Consider the following 17761-nt stretch of genomic DNA (forward strand, 5'->3'; position numbering starts at 1 on the left):
CTTTATGTGTCTCAATCCCCACCGATTGGCAGGCTTTAAGCATATCTGCAATGGCTATATTGGGAGTTGTCATCAAAGGGCACAGCGCTTGCTTACAGTCCTCATTGGCATTATCAAACGTAAGCTGGCAGACAATCACTTCTTGGGCTGCCACGTCCTGAACTTGCCGCTTAAGGGTGTTATACAAGCGATCGACAAATTGTCCATAAGGCTCTGCAGGGCCCTGTCGGACGCTGCCCCAACGGCCACCGCACTCGTTTTTGTCATCGGGAACCGAGGACAAAGCCTCTTGGGCGGTGGCGGTGGTGGCTGCCCAATACATAGGATCAAGGGCCAACTGTTGGGCAATAGTAAGAAAATTGCCCCCACCCGTTAACCCATCAAGAACATCAGTTTGGGTCAACATAACAGGGGCTGGGGGTGCAGCCTGTGCAGCGTTGTTGAGATTATTGCGAATATCGTCAACGCGACGTTGACAAGCCCAGTGCCAGGCTTGTACAAACAAAATCATTTGATGAGGCTGCATTACTGTGCGGGCCAACAACTTAATGTCCTCTGGTATTAGATCTTGTTGGAAAAGGGTACCGAAAAGTCCCAGGATATAAGGGGAATGCAAGCCATTGTCCCGGACAGAGGAATACAGTTCCTTTATAAATCTTAAATCGAACTGTTCGTGCCGAGGTGGCCCACCTGCCGGAGCGGCAGGAACAAGGACAGGAAAAAGATTTGGGGTGGCAGAATCAAAAGCCAGCAACGGAGCAGCGGCACGGAGAGATTCTTGAATAGGAGTGGTAGTGGGTGGTGTAGAAGGCGGAGGAGGCGGTGGTGGTGAGACAGGAGGAGCCGAAGGAGAGAGATCCAGCGGTTTAGGAGGTACATAGACCGGAGGTTCCGAAGAAGGCAACGTGGGAGACAAAGACGAAGGAGGAGCCGGGGAGATAGGTAAAACAGCCGATGTGGCAGCCAGGAGGATATTTGCAGGAGTTAAGCTCGACATAGCTTTGTAGACTTTACACCAGGCATGCAAAACTTTGACATCAATTTGAGGATGGTTGTGGAAAAAATGTCCTATTTTTCCCCAGTCTTTTAGGTCCCAAGTGCCATCCTGGGGGTACCAGGGGCAGTGAGTGTCCAGAGCTTCTATAAGTGCCTTAAGATCGGCATCCAGAACAACAAGGTTGTTACTGGCCAGGAGAAATTTAAGTTCATCAAAAAATTTCTTCTGCAGTGCAGAAAGAGATTGCCCCATGGTAGCTAGAGAAGCGAAAAAGAAGGGGAGCACTCACCGGGATCCACAGAGGATGAGAGGCGCCTGAAACCCTTGCTGGGTGAGGCGAGTGCTGAGAGGTTCGTAGCGTCGCGAAGTCTGGAATCAAACACATGGGGCACCAAATGACGAGAACCTGCTCGTCATCAGTAATAATCAGTCTCACGCCAAGATGGATTGAAGGAGCCTAACAGCCTCAGGAGCTGCTGCAGCCCAACATTTATTATGAACAGTAAAAACATACAACATTGTATCAGCCGGCAGATAAAGACAATACCATACATGGATATCATGCCACCATCAGGCTATGCTACGTGGACCAATCATTGAGATCGCATGAGCTGTTCACGCGCTGTTCATGCTCCAAGCAACGCTTCTTGCTTGAACCCTGCAATAAACTTTCGCCCATGCGCTTATGCATAAGCAACCATTTCCCTTCAGGTGCTGGCCTTTGCTTTCTTGGTCCCCCAGATGCTGTGCAAATCCAGTAGCGTTTTTATTCTGGATTCCTTCAGTTCTTCCACCTGCAATTCGTACCCATGTTGTTGAATCTTAATGCCTGTGCCAGCAATGCTGGATGCTGCTGTCCACCAGGTCCTTTTCCTCCCGGTTTGGATAGGACAATTGGCCCTAATCACATTCCTTATTAATCCATCATTGTCCAAGAGCTCAGTAGGAAGAAATACGCATTCAGCTGTGAGCTGTGTCCCTTGCCTCCTTCCATGTCCTTTACTTCCCTTCTAAGAAAAATCAGTAGTAGTACAGGACCTCAGGGCAAGAGAAGTGTTACATAGTGGTTGGAGTACAACCAGGCCGACCCAGGTTCAAAGCCCCATTCAACTTTTTTCTGTGGAAATGTCCAACCAGTAATCCCCATTGTTTTGAGGCAATAGTCTCTCCCTTCTCTCTCTCTGGAGGTAGTAAAGCCAGTTGCTGTTTGAAAAATCAAATCATTTCAAACATAGCCTAAGGCTATGGCGGGATGCCAGTCTCTTTTTTAGACTTTGACAAAGATGACGTGTGTGACACAGTGAGAATTGGCCCATGAGATTGAGAGAAGCTGTATATGATGGATTACAACAGGAAGAATGAAGAAACAAAAGGAAAATAAACATCTTGCATAGAAAAATCATAGGGTACAAACTCCTGAAATTCAACACATGGGAAGTCAATCAAAATTGTTTAATTTGGTATTGTGAAAATTGCAGTTTTTAGTGGATTATGGCAATTGAAAATTAATAAAAATTATTAAATAAACAATATAGGTATTGCAGCTCCTCCAAATATATATATATATATATATTTGCTGCTTCACATCATGTAGACCAAATTGTGAATACTGAAGATCTCATAGGCTTTGTCAGCACTGAAAGCTGAAACTTGATCCAGGACGATCCCTGTTTTTCTAAAGTGTGTAGTATGCAGTCCGCAATCCATTCTGCAGATTTTTCATGTTCTTTAGTAATCTGTTTCTAGCTGTCGGAAATTCTTCTAACAGTGGGAGCATAAGCAACGGCGACTCAGTGTATGATTCTTTTCCAATAACCCATAGTTCGTCTGGAAATGGGTTCTGTAATTGTGATGCCTTGAGAGCCTCTAGTGCATGAAAACAGTTGACCTGGATTTGAAACTGAGCATCTGTAGTATTATTTAATCCTGGTATGAACGCTACAGAAAAGAATGTTATCCCGCAGTCATTGAAAACAAAGCACTCAGCAACCTGAAGCAGTGAATCCAGTGGTGATCCAATTGTTTTAATTTTATTCATGATACAAGCTAACCATTTGGAATGGTGGGATTCCTATAGCACGTGAAAAATTAAAAAAAGGGGTCAGACTTGAAATAGAGGTGTACCCATAATTTTTATAGTAGTGAGCCACACTCATAGGTTTTCATAAGCCATTGTTCACATGGCTGCATACGGAACGCAGTTTGGCAAGCTTGGGGTTTTATGAAGGGATTTTGATTGGGTGCGTTTGAGGTGGTGGTCAGCTTCACCAACTCATAATGCTGTGCCATACTGTCAGTGTTGGGATGCGTCCAAGGAAACGGGGCAATTGGCAGGCCCCCAGCTGGCTCCAGCCCGATGGCTGGTAGCCAGGCAATCTCCGGTCCTTGGATCATCATGTAACTGCGACTCAAGCTTCAGAAGCTGAGCACGCAAGCCAGATAATAAAACTCTTCACAACAGAAGGGCAGATAGAGGCTGTGTAAAGTGTATTTACAGGCATTTTATTCAGCATCAGGACAAAGGGAAAAACATGTCTTCTCCCCTTCGTGTCCAAGCAAACAGCGTAAGCGGTAGCTATACACAAACGGAAGTTCCCGGCAAGCTCTGCTGGAATGTAAACAGGCATGTGACACACAACAGCCTGTTCCTCTTCAGGTGGAACAAAATATCTTAACAGTCAGGTCCCCAGCTTGATAACACAGTGAGCGTAGTTAATTAAAAAGGATTACTTATTTTCAAAACAAACAGATAACTCTTGACGGCATTAGCACAGCCGCTGGTATCATGAATTACGATGGCCCTTCTAAGGGTCCCTTTCTCTTTCTCTGGCAATCATTACAAAGGCCCAGCGCACGGTGAGGAAAGCATGGAGGAGATCCCAGAGGTGAGCTCGGGACGATTGGAGTGGCGACGCAGGGATCCGACGGAAATCCATGCTGAAACCCGGCAAAGGAACAAACGGGTAGTGCCCCAGGTGCGGGCTGCTTAAGTGGGCAAGGGGCCAGATCCGAGGGAAGCCTACCTGCTCTGTCAGCTCTGCCGCCTGGCACAGCCTATTGTTGGGATCTCTGCTCGGCCAAGCTGATAAAGCTCATCTTCCTCCCGAGTCGTTCGGAATAACCGCCAACGAATAATTAACGACCTGAGCCTTTGATGAGGCCTCAGGCACAGTCCCGTTCAGCAGAGTTTCCAGCACAGGGAAGTGATGAGATTTATGGCTACATCGCTATGCCTTATTTCTTACTACGCTGACAGCAAAGAAATATACATCCTTTCTCCATGAAAGCAGAGAGCAACTGAAGGGAAACAGGAAACCAGTACGTCACATCCGTTTCCCATCTCCCGTGAGACTTCCAATGGTATGGAATCCCAGGAATGTAAACAGAGTCCTTGTAACTCTAAGCAGCTGCACAGTGGCAAAACAGAAACTAACATCTATGTCCCCAGCCTGCATCCCCATTGGCCAAAGCCAGGTGCAGACTAGGATCCAGTTCCTGATGGGTTCAGGGGGGAGTGTAGAAAAGGTTATGCCAAGGGCAATAGGAGACAGGTAGACTACATGTTCTCCCCATTTCTCCTCCTTTACTTTGTTTCTCGGCGCACACTTATACCTGAGGATCTTTGATTCTGTTGGGCGGTCTGGGAGAGTCTCTGGTGAGTTCTCAGTCCATTTCCCCCAGAAGTGTGTCCATAACTCAGCTCCCCTTTCCTTGAACGTTCTGAATTCAACATACGAACCAGAACCCCTCCCTCCCTGACTCTTTGAGCGAATCTGGATATTATCGGAGTAGGTTGCGAGTGCTGGAATCTTTCCCCTCAAACTCCCACTCCCTACTGTCTGGACAATTTCTACAAATCCGCTCCTTACCTATAAGATACATATGTGATCATCTTCTGATTGGTGGCTTTCAGGGACCGCCCCTAAGATGTGTTGTTATGTCTCCTTGAATTTCTGCCTCAGCTAGCAAAATACCACTAAATGAAATAAATAATAATAATGATAATAAACTTTTATTTATATCCCGCCCTCCCCAGCCGAAGCTGGGCTCAGAGTGGCTAACAACAGTAAAATGATACGATTATAAAATCATTTCATTATAAAATCAGTTCAAATCAGATTAATACCGTGAAAATCCCTGAAATGAGAAGTAATCGACTAGAAATATTATCTTGTGGAAATAAGCTAAACAATAAAAATCAAAAAGCTTAAGGAAAAAATTAGAAAAACCTGAAATAGAACAAAGCCTTAACGGGATGCCAGCTACAAACCTTGTTTCACTGAACTATTCAGTTTCCTCAGAAGGAAATAGAAAAATCATAAACTTTAAATTCTGTCCAAAAATTCTGTCGTATTATAATCCTAAAATGTGTTGTTATTTCTGCTTGGATTTCTGCCTCAGCCAGCAAAATACCACTAGGCGTTATTACTGGCCAGTTACGAATAACATACTTGCGGAGTGACCTGAGACCTCATGTTAGAAGCAGTTCCTTTAGATTTTGACCCAGCCGCCCATGAGATTCGCAGCACCATTATTAGCTGCAAAGTCTTCAGTCCAGCATTGAGGTGTGGATCCAATTGCCTCTGGACCACCAGGCGTCAAGATCTCCTAGTGCTTCCCACTGCTGCAGGCAATTTACACATAGAAAGTTTCATTTTCAATAAAAATGGTTATATCGGATGCTAGCTGTACTAAGCATACATTCATTGAAATAAACTGAGAGTACAAACTTGGGTTCATGAATTTCAGTGGGTCTACTCTGAGTAGAACTTCATTGGATGCAGAACAATGCAAGCAGCGTGTAAGGACCAAATGACAATTTTTTTAAAAAATGATTCTTTTCCACGTTTTTGCAACGACTGCATGAAAAAAGTTTGGTAATAGTAATTTGCATGTATATTATCATTGATTTTGTTACTCCAGGGCATCAAGAACCTTCATTTCTCCTTCAGTTCATGAGGTTGATTAGTTTGCATTCCCTTATAATAGTTTTAACCAGATACCAAATCTTTAAAAAAAAAACATATACAAGGGGATGGAGAATTGGACAATCAATGGCTACTAGCCGTGGTCAGTGGCATTAATGTTTCTGAATTCCATTGCTAGGAATCGCAAGTGGGGAGAGTGCTGTTGCATTCTCAGGTCCTGATGAACTGAGAATAACGGCTAAATGGAAGAAGAAAGCATTACGAATACATTCATTGACCACTGTCAACATGGATTACAGCTCTATAGCGGGCGCTTATGTTGGTTGATGGTTTGCGAGTATATTCTATTCAGCACAATTTCAATCTGTTAGTTTCCCTTCCTTAGGAAGATTCATACTTCTTCATCGGATCCTCTGTCCAAGGGGGAAAGGATCTGGCCAGCTCCTGAGTGAGATTCTCCTCAATTGGCCACCCCCAAGCTTTAAAGAAAGGACCCAGATTTTTGCTCACTTCTTGAGAGAAATGGCGTGTCCAGAGGTTCATCTTGGAGCTGTTGTCAGTTGGGATGTGGGTTATTGCTTGGTACTTTGCGAAGATGTGGATGTAGGGCTCCCATCCAAAGGCCTCCTGCAACTGAAAAAAATAATTAATCAGTCCCTTTACTAAGGACTTAAAAAATATATCACTGTTGCTTTTCCTGTCTAACTGGGTGTCTATGCTACCGAAGCATTATCAGTTTTACACCATTTATGACTTACGTGGCTCCGCCCTCCCGGCCCTTGAGAATTCTGGGAACAAATGAGAGCCGCAACAAAATGTTGCAGTATGAAGTGCTGCTCTTCAGGATTCCGGCTACTTCACTGAACGGCATTACCCTTTGTCCTCCCATGATCCTCCACTCCCCACCACTGACTCCTTACCCTTCATTTCCTTTATTCAAATGGTAATTTAGCCAAAAGATTCAACATTTTCAATAGTATAAGAGGTTTGCTGAGACATGAACTCTGCACATGCACAGAGGCTAGATCAGCTTTAAAAAAAAGAAAAGAAAGAGAGGAAGGAGGGGGAACTGTAGGGGGGGGGAGAGGAGGTTTGGAGAGCTTGGGCTGCAGGGAGAAACTTATCCAAATTTCCTTATGTAAAACTTGGAACCACTGAGGGAAATCGCCCTTAATGTGTCCTTTGCTCCAGGGGCTACGTAAGACAAAAGGGTTACGTACTGGACCATCAAAGTCAAGAGGTTGCCAAGTTTCAAATCTTAACATGCCAAATTCTTTTCACAGGTAAATTATCAAAGCGCTCCCACTGTGAGTTCCACTCTTGACTAGTTTCCCCCCCCCAATGGGATTTAACTTTTATAACAGGCTTTGTGTGCATTATAGGAACAGCATTCCTGACAGAGATTTTCACAGGAAATAAAAAATTTCCCTTTAAAACAGGATACGTGAACTCGGACCCACATAAGCAAAATGTTTAATAACTTGCCAATTGTGTTCAAATCAACAAAGGTTTTGTCCCTTCGTTTCTTCCACAGCCAAACTAAGTGAAGGAAAGCAAACTTGGCAGATAATAACAGTAATAACAATAATTATATGGAAATGTGATAATAATATTGGAATGAATGAAATGCTTAATCCGCTAAGATTTTTATTATTTGCAGCTTCCCACGGAAACTGAAGGACATCCTTTTTGCCTTTTGCCCCTTCCCTTTTCTAACTCTGTCTTTTAAGTCCCCCAAACCCTGCCCCTTACAGGATATCACTTCTACAGATGTGTTACTACAGATCCAATGAAAAGCTTCGCCACCACGAGACTATTACCTGCAGCAGCAACAACAGACACCAAAGTTTTCAAAGTGGCCACAGCAATTTCTTTCAAAGGGGAAGTGGGGCTGACAAAGGGGGGAGGAGTTGAATTGCAAGGACATTTTCTCACTTTTGAACCTCAAGACTGTGCTCCAGCATTGAGAAGATACATACGTAAAATATCACAATTGTCTCAAGATATGCAACTGATACTTAGTTTGTTTTGTATTATGTGAAATGTGTCTAACAGTGTGTTATTTTTTGTGTGTAATTGTTTTTATGTTTAATGTCTTATTCCTTACACCCCAGTGGAGGATTCTCATGCATTTTATGCGTTCTAATAGGTCACGCTATTGTGTAGCCCAATGTTTAGAATTCAATAAATTTATAACCACATTTCATTGTTTCACCTGCCACTCTGCCAACTTCCCTACCCATTTTAAAATGTGCTAAAACTCACTTTACCAAGGAGAAGCTTCAGGAAGGTGTATATGCTTTGGTTCAGCAGGAATAATCCCTTATAGAGTTAAATTGACTTATTTGGACAAGTGCCCTTTAAGAATGGTTTTGTTTTAACAGATTGGTTTGAAAAGTTGAGAACCATGGGGCAAGAAAAATTCAAATTTGACTCAGTTTGAATTGGGCAAGTGTATCCAGGCTGCAATTAGCTTTTTGGTCCTTAAAGTGCAAGTGAGCAACTTCCCATGACTGCAAAACCAGAGCCTATAATAATAAAATCCCATAGAATGGCCAAGGCAAAGACATTAATCTCATGACGTTTCCAAACCTGTGCCAGCTGTGGTGAGTGCCAGGCAACATGGTTAATATGAAAGCCCTAAGTGGATTCACCAGGGATTGCCACTACTGTGACACCATGCCGGTGTGAGACCACAGAAGAGCTACCTTGACACCTGAGAACACAAAATGGCGGGGGACAAAGCAAACTGCATTTTTCAGTCATTAGTGGACCTTCCTGCTAAATTTAAAGCATAGACCACTATTGAGAAAATATTTCTTCCAAGGTGCTAGAATACCACAAGTAACTGAGCAACAAAATATTAATTTTATGTCTAACTGTGCACTGTTACATTGTTATATTTCTATGCAAATATCCTTGAGAATCGTGACATCCAAGTCCCTTTCAGGTTCACATGGACACACGCATCTGGGACGGAGAATAGCAGGTTAATATTTACCACCTTAAATTGTGTGAAGAAAAGGATTGCAAAGTAGCCACCTTTGCAATCTTATCTCCGAAGGGGGGAACTGTAGCAGGAAACCCCCCCCATCGTTCAGTTTGTACAAACTTCACACACACTCACACACACTACATACGCTACACTTCTGTTATAAATTCATAGAAAAACAACCATACATTGGATTTGCACTGTTCCACTTTTATTTTATTTTCTTTTAAGAAATGGAGTGGCCCTCATAGTCAACAAAAGAGTGGCGAAAGCTGTACTGGGATGCAATCTCAAAAACGATAGAATGATCTCGATACAAATCCAAGGCAGACCTTTTAACATCACAGTAATCCAAGTTTATGCACCAACTACTGGTGCTGAAGAAACTGAAATTGACCAATTCTATGAAGACTTAGAACACCTTATAGACGTGACACCAAAGAAGGATGTTCTCCTCATTATAGGGGATTGGAATGCTAAAGTAGGGAGGCAAGAGATAAAAGGAACAACTGGCAAGTTTGGCCTTGGAGATCAAACCGAAGCAGGGCAAAGGCTAATAGAGTTCTGTCAAGAGAACAAGCTGGTCATCACAAACACGCTTTTCCAACAGCACAAGAGACGACTCTACGCATGGACATCACCAGATGGGCAGTATCGAAATCAGATTGATTATATTCTCTGCAGCCAAAGATGGAGAAGCTCTATACAGTCAGCAAAAACAAGACCTGGAGCTGACTGTGGCTCAGATCATCAGCTTCTTATACCAAAATTCAAGCTTAAACTGAAGAAAGTAGGAAAAACCACTGGGCCGGTAAGATACAATCTAAGTCAAATCCCTTATGAATACACAGTGGAAGTGACGAACAGGTTTAAGGATTTAGATTTGGTGGACAGAGTGCCTGAAGAACTATGGATGGAGGCTCATAACATTGTACAGGAGGCAGCAACGAAAACCACCCCAATGAAAAGGAAATGCAAGAAAGCAAAGTGGCTGTCCAACGAGGCCTTACAAATAGCGGAGGAGAGAAGGCAAGCAAAATGCGAGGGAGATAGTGAAAGATACAGGAAATTGAATGCAGATTTCCAAAGAATAGCAAGGAGAGACAAGAAGGCCTTCTTAAACGAGCAATGCAAACAAATAGAGGAAAACAACAGAATGGGAAGAACCAGAGATCTGTTCAAGAAAATTGGAGCTATGAAAGGAACATTTTGTACAAAGATTACCATAATAAAGGACAAAAGTGGTAAGGACCTAACAGAAGCAGAAGACATCAAGAAGAGGAGGCAAGAATACACAGAGGAATTATACCAGAAAGATATGGATGTCTCGTACACCCCAGGTAGTGTGGTTGCTGACCTTGAGCCAGACATCCTGGAAAGTGAAGTCAAATGGGCCTTAGAAAGCACTGCAAATAACAAGGCCAGTGGAAGTGATGGTATTCCAGCTGAACTATTTAAAATTTTAAAAGATGATGCTGTTAAGGTGCTACACTCAATATGCCAGCAAATTTTGAAAACTCAGCAGTGGCCAGAAGATTGGAGAAGATCAGTCTACATCCCAGTCCCAAAGAAGGGCAGTGCCAAAGAATGTTCCAACTACCGCACAATTGCACTCATTTCACACGCTAGCAAGGTTATGCTTAAAATTCTACAAGGAAGGCTCAAGCAGTATGTGGACCGAGAACTCTCAGAAGTGCAAGCTGGATTTAGAAGAGGCAGAGGAACCAGAGACCAAATTGCAAACATGCGCTGGATTACGGAGAAAGCTAGAGAGTTCCAGAAAGACATCTACTTCTGCTTCATTGACTACGCAAAAGCATTTGACTGTGTCGACCACAGCAAACTATGGCAAGTTCTTAAAAGAAATGGGAGTGCCTGATCACCTCATCTGTCTCCTGAGAAATCTCTATGTGGGACAAGAAGCTACAGTTAGAACTGGATATGGAACAACTGATTGGTTCAAAATTGGGAAAGGAGTACGACAAGGCTGTATTTTGTCTCCCTGCTTATTGTAATTTATATGCAGAATACATCATGCGAAAGGCTGGGCTGGATGAATCCCAAGCTGGAATTAAGATTGCCGGAAGAAATATCAACAACCTCAGATATGCAGGTGACACAACCTTGATGGCAGAAAGTGAGGAGGAATTAAAGAACCTTTTAATGAGGGTGAAAGAGGAGAGCGCAAAATATGGTCTGAGGCTCAACATCAAAAAAACGAAGATCATGGCCACTGGTCCCATCACCTCCTGGCAAATAGAAGGGGAAGAAATGGAGGCAGTGAGAGATTTTACTTTCTTGAGCTCCATGATCACTGCAGATGGTGACAGCAGCCACAAAATTAAAAGACGCCTGCTTCTTGGGAAGGGCAATGACAGGCCTAGATAGCATATTGAGAAGTAGAGACGTCACCTTGACAACAAAGGTCCGTATAGTTAAAGCCATGGTTTTCCCAGTAGTGATGTATGGAAGTGAGAGCTGGACCATAAAGAAGGCTGATCGCCGAAGAATTGATGCTTTTGAATTATGGTGCTGAAGAAGACTCTTGAGAGTTCCATGGACTGCAAGAAGATCAAACCTCTCCATTCTGAAGGAAATCAGCCCTGAGTGCTCACTGGAAAGACAGATCGTGAAGCTGAGGCTCCAATACTTTGGCCACCTCAGGAGAAGAGAAGACTCCCTGGAAAAGACCCTGATGCTGGGAAAGATGGAGGGCACAAGGAGAAGGGGATGACAGAGGACGAGATGGTTGGACAGTGTTCTCAAAGCTACCAGCATGAGTTTGACCAAACTGCGGGAGGTAGTGGAGGACAGAGGTGCCTGGCGTGCTCTGGTCCATGGGGTCAAGAAGAGTCGGACACGACTAAACGACTAAACAACAACAACAACTTTTATTTTACTCCATGAAAGAAGGACTACAAAATGGGGAAGGTTTGATACAGGCCAGCCCAGCACATCCACAGGAGCCCTGCCCAGTTGCTATGCCAACCCTGATGGTCCTAGACAGAAGACAAATCAAGATCACAAAGAACTTGCATATGGGAGTGGATTCAGCATGGACTGGAACAAAGGGCAATGATCAGATCTTCCCTCAGGGTGCAGGAAACGGCGACTACCTTTTGTCTTCAGAAAATGACTCATGGGGAGGAGGAGAAGGGAACCAGCCAGGTGACAGGACACTCAGGTTACCACCACAACTCCTCCCTCAACCCCTCCTTTCTGTAATGTATGCATGATGTTTCTGGGGGTGGGCTTGACCTACAGGATGGGAATTTCAAAAGTTTTTATAAGGTCTTGCACACCATTTTTCTATGTCTTTACTCTCTCCTGCAAGTGAGGGGAACACCCTGTTGCAACAGTTCAATAAAGGCCAAGCCTACAGGCTGCTGATTTGCTCCAAGTTACTCTGGTTGGTGTCTTTACCTTTTGTCCAAGGGAGCCCTCGGATTTTTCCGGTAACACTTCCAATTAGAGGTAAAAGCCAAATAAAGTTGTTAAAGAAATTAGGCTTAAATTAATTAATTTGGCGAAACGGAGGCCCAATGGGAAGTCAGCTTCCAATTTCTGCGGACAGGCTCTGGAAGGGACGTTTTTGTGAATGGGACAAAGAGAATTGCCTACAGACATGGAGATGTGGTAACAGAGAGACTCTGACTTTGTTTCCTTCTTTTGGATATATGTTAGGAACAATTGTGTCAAGTTGTCCTTTTGGATAAAAAGAAGATATAAGCTGACAGCTGGAGAGAATTTGACTGTCTGATAATCCTAGTGAAGGGCCATTAAAATGTTCTATATATGATCCCAAAAACTCTTTGAAGCATTTTCTTCTCTCTCATATGTTATCCCAAAACCCCTTCCTTTAAGGGGGGGGGTTACACCAGCCAGAAGAACAAGGCTTTTTCTTGTTGCTTAGATGTTACAGTGAAAATAGGCCTCTCTCAGGAATGTCTGGCAGGTAGAGATAAAGAGTAAGGTTGAATGGGTGTTATTGTAACCCCAGAGGGAGGGAGGCTGAAACAGGAGGAAGGAGGGGCTGGAAATACGTGAAATAAGGAAGTTGATCCAAATATGGAGAAACAAAAGCTAAATTCTATACCATTTCCCGTAAATCACGTGTTTTCTGGGAAATCAAATCATCATCCGTCCCAGAGGGTATAAAAAAGGCTGGCAAGCCCAGAGAGGCTGGGGCAGGCAATGAGCATTAGCTTGTCTGTACCATTTTTGTCATGGCAAAATAAATAATTATTTTACTTCAGTCAATTGACTCTTTGAAAGCGACTTCTGAGTGCTCCAAGGGAAAGGAACAAAGAGCAGGGCTTTCATTGGCAGAGTATAAAGCAAGAAGGGTTTTGTTTTTGTTTTTTAAAAAGGTCCCATGGTCTGACTCTATAGAGCAGCTTCTTTATGTACCTGCAAGTAAGGCTCCAGTGCAGTCCACACCATGAAGTCCTTCAGCCGAGCTCCGCCTTGAATATAGTCCTTCACCCTCCTCTTTCTGCTGTCTGGTTTAAGCTCTGGGTGGGCTATTTCTCTGGGGATGTTCAGCACAGTTTCATTGACGTAAACAGACCAGAGATTGCAGGTGGCTTCCGTGGTATGTGGGGGGAATTCCCACCCACCCTTCTGCTGATTGTGACCCAGCTCATGGATCGGGCCCCAAGTGCCTTTGGTGTACATGCGCTGTACATCCGTGATCTCCTCTGACGCCGCCACGTTAGCCATGATCGGGTAGCCAGAGTGCATCCCACCTGGCGAGAGAGTTGGGACAAGGGGGACTTGTAAGACAGACGCATGCTTCTCCATGAAAGCAGAATAAATCATTTGCAGATAAATCACTTGCATCTTTCCCCTCAGCTTTAAAACAAATAAGGTACTGTGGTTTGTGTATGTATTGTACTGTGTGGTTATTTCTCCCTAAAAAAATATTGGAATTTTAACATACAGAAAATCTGATTTCCATGGGGGTTGCTTTCTGTGTCTGGGTTTAAAATTGCTGAAGTAAAGACTCTCCTCCCTGGAAGAGAGGGGAGTGGTTGTGGGCGGGAGCCCGAGCTCCGCCCCTGGCCGGGGGCCTTAGCCCCCGCCCCTCCTCACCTGGCTGGTGCCCACGCCCACCGGAGGCAGCCAACCAGGTGTCTCCGGGGGCGTGTTTAGCAGCTTAATGCTGCGGCTCCAGCTCCGCCTCCTCAGTCGTCGTCGTCCCACAGCGAGTCACTCCCATTTAGCTCAGGGTCTAGGTTTTTTGGCCTTGCTATGGACCTTAGGTTGGTCGCCCCGGTTGTCTGGGGGGCCTGGTAGGAATTTTTCCATTTGGCATTAGGCTTTTTGGTTTTTTCGCCTACCTCGTAGCAATCGTCACAACTTTTGTGGTATTGGTGGGTAGGTTAGGCATTGGATTCATGTGTGTCAAGGGCTAGGTGTGGCCATCGCCTATGCTATCTACCGTGGGTTATTCCGTTAAAGGAATCTGGCGGTCGTGTATTCCGTCCGATGCCTGCTTGGCGGGAGGCCATGGCACGACCCTCGGTGACAGCAGGGGTGAGCCTATAGTTGGATTAGCATCAACAGGCTCCACCTACTGTTGAATAAACCCACCTCCTATAGTCATCCAATGCCTAAGCCAATACCTTTTCACTGCTGTAATCAATAAAGTTGTGGCCTTTTTCTTGCCCATTAACCTTATATCACGTGTCCTTGTGTGTTTATTTCACATAGCGGGGGTCGGGCCCTCGATCCACAAATGATTCACAGTGATTTATGGGGCCAACCGAGAATTTTGCTGGCCAAAAATTGAAAATTACAAGAAGTACCAACAGTGGAGGAATGGCAGATGAAGATGGACTTTTTGGAGCTAGCCGAACTGACTGGAAGAGTCCGTGACCAGAAGGAGGAGGAGTATCAAGAGGAATGGAAGAAATTTAAAGATTATTTAATTAAATATGTTAAGATAACTTAAATAGAAATACTTGTGAGTAACAGATTGGTCTAGGATTTAAATATGTGATGTTGTAGAATACTATGGATAAAAGTCAAAATGAAAAGAAAGATGTTCATTGGCCAAGTAAATTTTATGTGAAAATAGTTTCGGAAAACTGCTACTATTAATTCATATGGAAACTCAGCCAGGGGGATTCGAGGAAGTCACCCAACAATGATAACAAAAATGGAATTATTACAGTTAGGATAAATGTTTGTTTTTTGATGCTTTCTTTTTATGTTTGTTGAAATTTTGTTATAAATTTGGAAAACTAATAAAAAAAATTTAAAAAGAAAACAAAGTATAATAAAACTTAAACTGTATCCTTAGTTTGAAAATAACTTGAGTTGCGGCAATATCCATGTTTTTCCGTAGGCAATGCCTACGTGATTCCAAGATGCTGAGCTTAAAAATGGGACTTGCTAGCAGATCTTGCTCTGCACTAAAAATATATGGGTAAATTAATATTATTTTATTGTTGATTTCAAACATACAAATAAATGCATAGTTTACAAATACTTCCATTGGTAACCTCTGTAAAAGGCAAATAATATCAAATATTTGAAACCATACATCTCAACCTATGTGAAAAGAAAAAGAAGGAAAAAAGAAAGAAAATACAATACAAAAACAAATACTTCAATATATTGTGTTAGATACTGTTCAACACGATTCATTTGTATAGTAGCATTCCTTGGATGTGGTACTTTTCCATATGGATTGAATCTCCTTATATATTTTAGTTATAGACTTCCATCTACCTTTTTGTCAGTGTTTGTAAAAAAAAAAGGTTCTGACCTCCCTTTGTCGCCTCAACCTGGTCCTCAGACCCTTGTCGGCACAAAAGAGTCCACGAGAATAGTATCCTTGCAGAGTACTTTCTGCTTTTATTCTTAAAAGTCTTTTTGCAAAAGCGACTGACAAACTGTACACACCAACACTACCAGATTTCACTAACCAACCAACCAACCCAACACCAAATTAACATTTCTCACTCTATATATACTCATGCTGACCCAGCTTTTTTAAGCATTAAAGAAACAGCGGCCATTTTAACCGTGACACTTTTGGGGCTCAGAATTCTATTTCTGAGCCTTTTTAGGGGTCTGCGTTGCCACTACTCCCCTTCTGCTCTTTTCAGTGAATGAGACGCCCCGACCAGCAAGCAGGGCGTACTCTCAACCTGAACACAGTTGCGGTTGATCCTATTTGTTGATCCTCGGTGGTTTTAACATATAATCCCGTGAAATGTTATCAAAAGCCTTTTCGGCATCCACTAACAACATTGCTATTCTTTTGTTTGATTTCATCTCCAAATATTCTGGTAAATATTTACTGTTCTTGTGTTGTTATATAGTTGTCTTCCTGGCAGGAAGCCAGCCTGGTTGTCATTAATTATTATATTCAGTACTTTTTAAAGTCTATTTGTTAATATTCCTGTAAAAAATTTGTAATCTGAATTTAATAATAAAATTGGTCTATAGTTTTTGGTATTTGTCAGATCTGCTCTCTGTTTTGGTATTAAAATTAAGACTTCTTTCCTTGATTCCGGAGTTTTTCCATTCTCTAGTATATTATTCATAATCTTTTTAAGGATTGGAAGTATAACCACTTCTAATATTTTATAATACCTAATTGAAATTCCACCTGAACCCGGTGTTTTTCCTACTTACATTCTTTTTAATTACTTGTACTGTTTCGTCTGTTTCAATGTTTGAATTTAAAAAGTTGTGCCAGGTGGGAGTTAGCAGATGCAATGGAAGCTGAGAATTTAAGACTTCTTAGCAGCTTTCACTGCCATCTCATAGGCTTTTATAAACGTCCTATAGGATGTTTTTGAGGCTCCGTCGCAAGCATGCCACCATACTCTAGCTGTCTGAGGTCCCATTTCATTTTCTGGAGCTCCTCGGTAAACCAAGAGGCCCAGTTTCGGCAGAGTCGCAGAGGGCGCCTGGATGCGATCTCATTGATGGCTACCAAGAGCCAGTTATTCCAACCCTTGACGAGCTCATCTAATGAACCGCCAGGGGGAGCAGGGTCCCACAAGGCCTGATGGAATCCATCAGGATCCTTCAGCCTTCGTGGGCAAGCCCAAATAGGCTCACCACCCAAGGGGGGGAGTGTCAATCCTGGCTTTCAGAGCATGGTGATCAGACCATGGCAACTCCACAGTGGGGGGGGGGGGACATGATCATATCTATACTTGCACTGAAGATCAAATCCAGCGTGACCTGCTTGATGTGTTGGGCCTGAAACAAATTGGGAGAGCCCTAGTGTCGCCATGGAAGACACGAGGTCCAGAGCCTGTGAGGAGTGGGTGGCATCTGCATGGACGCTTAAGTCCCCCAAAACCAATAGGTTAGGGAACTCCAAGCCCCAGCCTGCCACCACCTCCAGTAGGCCTGACAGGGTGGCTGCTGGTGTGGTAGGTGGTCTGTACACCAGCCAGGCAGCCAAGCTCTCCTCGGTGCCTCACACCAGGCCAACACGTTCAATGCCAGTGAACGATGGCACTGGCAGAGCCCTGAAAGGGCAATCCTACCGGATTAACAACACCCCTCCCCCCACACCGGCCCACAATTCGCGATTGGTGAAGGATGGAGAAACCCAGGGGTGCCATCTCACACAAGGTGACTGTTTCGCCTTTGCGCACCCAGGTCTCCACACAAGCCAGATCAACCCTCTGTGAGGCAAAGAAGTTTTGTGGTTTTATTGCCTATAGACCTGGCATTGCATTACACCAAAGATAGAGGTAGGTAATCCTGCTCACCCTACCTTCATTCCTCGGGATGGGGCGCAGGTTGGAAGGGGTTCGAGCATATCCATATCTCAAAGCCCTTCGCTTATAATATCTGTTCCCACTGCCG

At 43.7% G+C, this 17761-nt stretch overlaps 1 protein-coding gene across 2 annotated transcripts in view; it reads right to left on the reverse strand.

Annotated features, from left to right (window-relative positions):
• Positions 1–5342: 5342 nt before the first annotated feature.
• Positions 5343–17761, reverse strand: part of LOC128422744 (TRPM8 channel-associated factor homolog) — a 28354-nt gene continuing 15935 nt past the window's right edge. For both annotated transcript variants that reach the window (XM_053407171.1, XM_053407173.1), the window contains 2 exons: positions 13328–13665; positions 5343–6558 (listed from right to left, as the gene is read on the reverse strand). In XM_053407171.1, the coding sequence (XP_053263146.1) occupies positions 6307–6558; positions 13328–13665 (590 nt within the window). In that variant the 3' untranslated portion in view covers positions 5343–6306. The remainder of the gene's footprint in view (positions 6559–13327; positions 13666–17761) is intronic.

Source organism: Podarcis raffonei, chromosome 10, assembly GCF_027172205.1.
Source record: "Podarcis raffonei isolate rPodRaf1 chromosome 10, rPodRaf1.pri, whole genome shotgun sequence".
Taxonomy (NCBI): domain Eukaryota; kingdom Metazoa; phylum Chordata; class Lepidosauria; order Squamata; family Lacertidae; genus Podarcis; species Podarcis raffonei.